Source organism: Drosophila nasuta, chromosome X (genome assembly GCF_023558535.2).
Source record: "Drosophila nasuta strain 15112-1781.00 chromosome X, ASM2355853v1, whole genome shotgun sequence".
Classification (NCBI taxonomy): Eukaryota; Metazoa; Arthropoda; class Insecta; order Diptera; family Drosophilidae; genus Drosophila; species Drosophila nasuta.
This window is the reverse complement of record NC_083459.1, coordinates 28,796,397-28,799,328: the sequence shown is the minus strand read 5'-3', so window position 1 is coordinate 28,799,328 and position 2,932 is coordinate 28,796,397. Positions and strand designations below refer to the sequence as shown.

General features: G+C 36.7%; 1 protein-coding gene across 1 annotated transcript; it reads left to right on the top strand.

Moving 5' to 3' along the window:
* The first annotated feature begins 1,321 nt into the window (after window positions 1-1,321).
* On the top strand, window positions 1,322-2,448 carry LOC132795780 (uncharacterized). Its single transcript, XM_060806666.1, has one exon. The coding sequence runs from the start codon at window positions 1,629-1,631 to the stop codon at window positions 1,902-1,904; it is 276 nt and encodes a 91-aa protein (XP_060662649.1). The 5' UTR covers window positions 1,322-1,628; the 3' UTR covers window positions 1,905-2,448.
* Window positions 2,449-2,932: the final 484 nt, after the last annotated feature.

The window sequence follows — 2,932 nt, the reverse complement described above, 5'->3', positions numbered from 1 at the left end:
AAAGATTATGTGTGAGAGAGAGAGATTGTGGACAATAAAGATTGCTTCAAATTTGAAAAGAATAAAAATGATGGAAGACGCAAATCAAATAAGCGGTTGAGAAGGAAGATACTAAGAGAAGAAGAACACACACTGTAAATGTGATCAACTAATGAACGAGCACAGACTGAGGAAATGATCTATAGAGTAGAATGAATAGGAAGAAGAAGTAATAAAATATAGAATAAATAGACAAAAGAATCGATCAAGATAAGAGAAAAACCAAAAGAGAATCGATTGATAGCAGCATGAGTTGATAAGATAATGAATCGACGATTAAAAGAGTCGATTAATAGGAGAATGAATAGAGAAGAGAATCGATCGATGGAAGTATGAAAAGGCGCAATTATCGATCATTAGAAGAAGAAGTGGACGAGAGAAAAAACAAATTGATTGCTGATTGAGTAGATAAGAGAATGAATAGAGAGGAGAATCGATTGATAAAAAAAAAATGAAAAATGAATAGACGGAATCAATCGATCGATTGGAGAATGAATGGAAAGTAGATAAAAAAAAGGGGGGATAGCAGAATGAGTAAACAATGAGAATGAATTGACAATCAGAAGAATTTATCGATAGAGAAATAAATAGAATGGATGATCGATCGATCGACTGCAGAGTCAAAAGACAAAACAAACAAGAAAATATTTAGTAGTAACTAAGTAAGAAAATGAACAGGAAATGGAATTTATATATGTGAGAAAGATTAGTTTAGGAGCATTCTCCTAATAGACAATAGAATCGATCGATTGGAGAATCAAGTAACAGATCAGAAAAATTGATACGTATTTTACCAAGTCCAAGAAATGAGATTCGATCGCCATTAGAGAATTATTAGGCAGAAGAATCGATTGAGAGAAGAATACGTAGCACAGCAGAATCGATCGCGAGAATAAACAAGAAAATTTATGACTTGAAGAATCGATTGAGAAGAGAATAAATCGACAGGATCGATCGACAGGATTGATTGACAGGAGAATTCAAATACAGCAATCGATAGGCGAAATGAACAGCAAGAATTAATTAACAGGAGTCAGCCTAGTTATGAGAATGAATAGACAGATGAGTAAACAAAAATGAGAATCGCTTAAATGGGAAAGTATGTATTCAGAATGAATTGGAAGTATAAAAGAATCCGATCTCTTTGCATGCGACTCAAGAAATTGTTCGAATATTCGGAAGACAGAAAGTGTCCTCAAAATTCAGCTCAACAACATGAATTGAAATGATAATTCGGAAACTCAGTTTAGCTAGCTGAGTTGCCTTTGCTGGGCAGTGTCAGGCTGGGTGAATGTGTTTGACTCAACATCTAAACAAAATACAACAAATAAAGTCTGAACATTGATATACAGCAAGCAACTCAAATTCACAACCAGATTTGTGTGTGCGTGTGTGTGTGTGTGTCTCTGTATGTGTGTGTGTGTGTGAGTGCAGCAAGAGGCACCCACTCACCACATAACACCCAGCGAGTGGCAAGAGAGAGAGAGAGAGAGAGAGAGAAAACATCATTCACTCCCCAATTTTTCGTGATAGCTACTTTGGATAGAACTTTGGCTTGGCTCTAGCTCTGGACTCGACTTGACTTGAAGATGGTTATCAATCTGAATCCAACAACCTTGACCAATGCGAATGGCAGCAGCAGTCCGATGGCGATCATCAGCCATGCGGTGATCGATGAGATTGTCTACATGCATGTCGTCTGTCCCGGCGACGAGATCTCCAAATGGGTAACGCTCGAGGAGGCGTTGGGCCTGTGTCCCTCGGCTGTCATCGCATACACGCAGCTGACGTTCACCCACATCTTTGGTCCGCCCGTTGATGTCGATGTCGAGGATCAGGAGGAGGAGCCGCAGCTGTATGATTGAAAGGCGAACTCAGAACACACGAGTGAGAGGAGCACGTTGATTTTCCATTCATCCATCCAACCATCTAACCGCTCACACACACAATCCACCAACAATACGACAATTCAACCAGACGAAGAAGTACAAAAATGAAAAACACAACCAAAACAAAAAAAAAAACAAAAATCGAGAAAAAAAAGACAATAGTTTCCAAAACAAACGTAAGGAAGAAAAAAACAGTCATTCCCATTTGCCCTAAAACATAACCCTGTCCTATTTCCCACTTCCTAGATCCCTTTTCCCTTTCCCCATTTCCATTCCCCGATTTCCTCCCTTCCAATCCAATCCCTTCCACTCCCTTTCCCTTCCACCATTTTGGGCTCTTTCCTTGCATTTCGCTCTCTTGTCAAATTTTTCAAATTCATAGTTCAAGCTTTCAATTTTGCGAACACTAAAAACACAACACCGACGATGATCACGATTGTTTCGATATTAAATTTCGCATGTACATTTGTATTCCAACAAAATATATAATGTACATTCACTGTTGAGCCACTTGACTAACTCTGAACCTCGTTTGTTTTATTTATGTGGGGTATTTACTCTTTTTTAATTGAAGAATTCTTGATCAACAATAACTACAGGAAATTTGGTTGTGATCAGGTCAAAAGTGAAGAACATATTTAAGAAATTGTTTTGTATGGCAAAAAAGTCAACTGCAATCGGGTATATTTTGTACTCTGTGGTATATTTTGAATAAAGTAGTATATCAACATACCAAATATAGACGTTGGTATATATTTGTAGTATATATGCGGTATATTAATTCGGTATATTGTAAGAATAATACATTAAGAATAATACCGCATTGACAATTTGGCATGTTTAGTATATATAAATATACCAAATATAGTCTTCGGTATATTTTTGTATTTTTCCGATATATACTATGACAATACTACCGTCATCTAGTATGCTAACTACTTTCTAGTATATTTTGATTGTAGTAACATTTCAACATACCAAATATAGCCCATGTTAGTATATTT

What these genes read in the sequence shown, in the direction of transcription:
- LOC132795780 (XM_060806666.1), top strand. Translation starts at nt 1,629, where the DNA reads ATGGTTATCAATCTGAATCCAACAACCTTGACCAATGCGAATGGCAGC.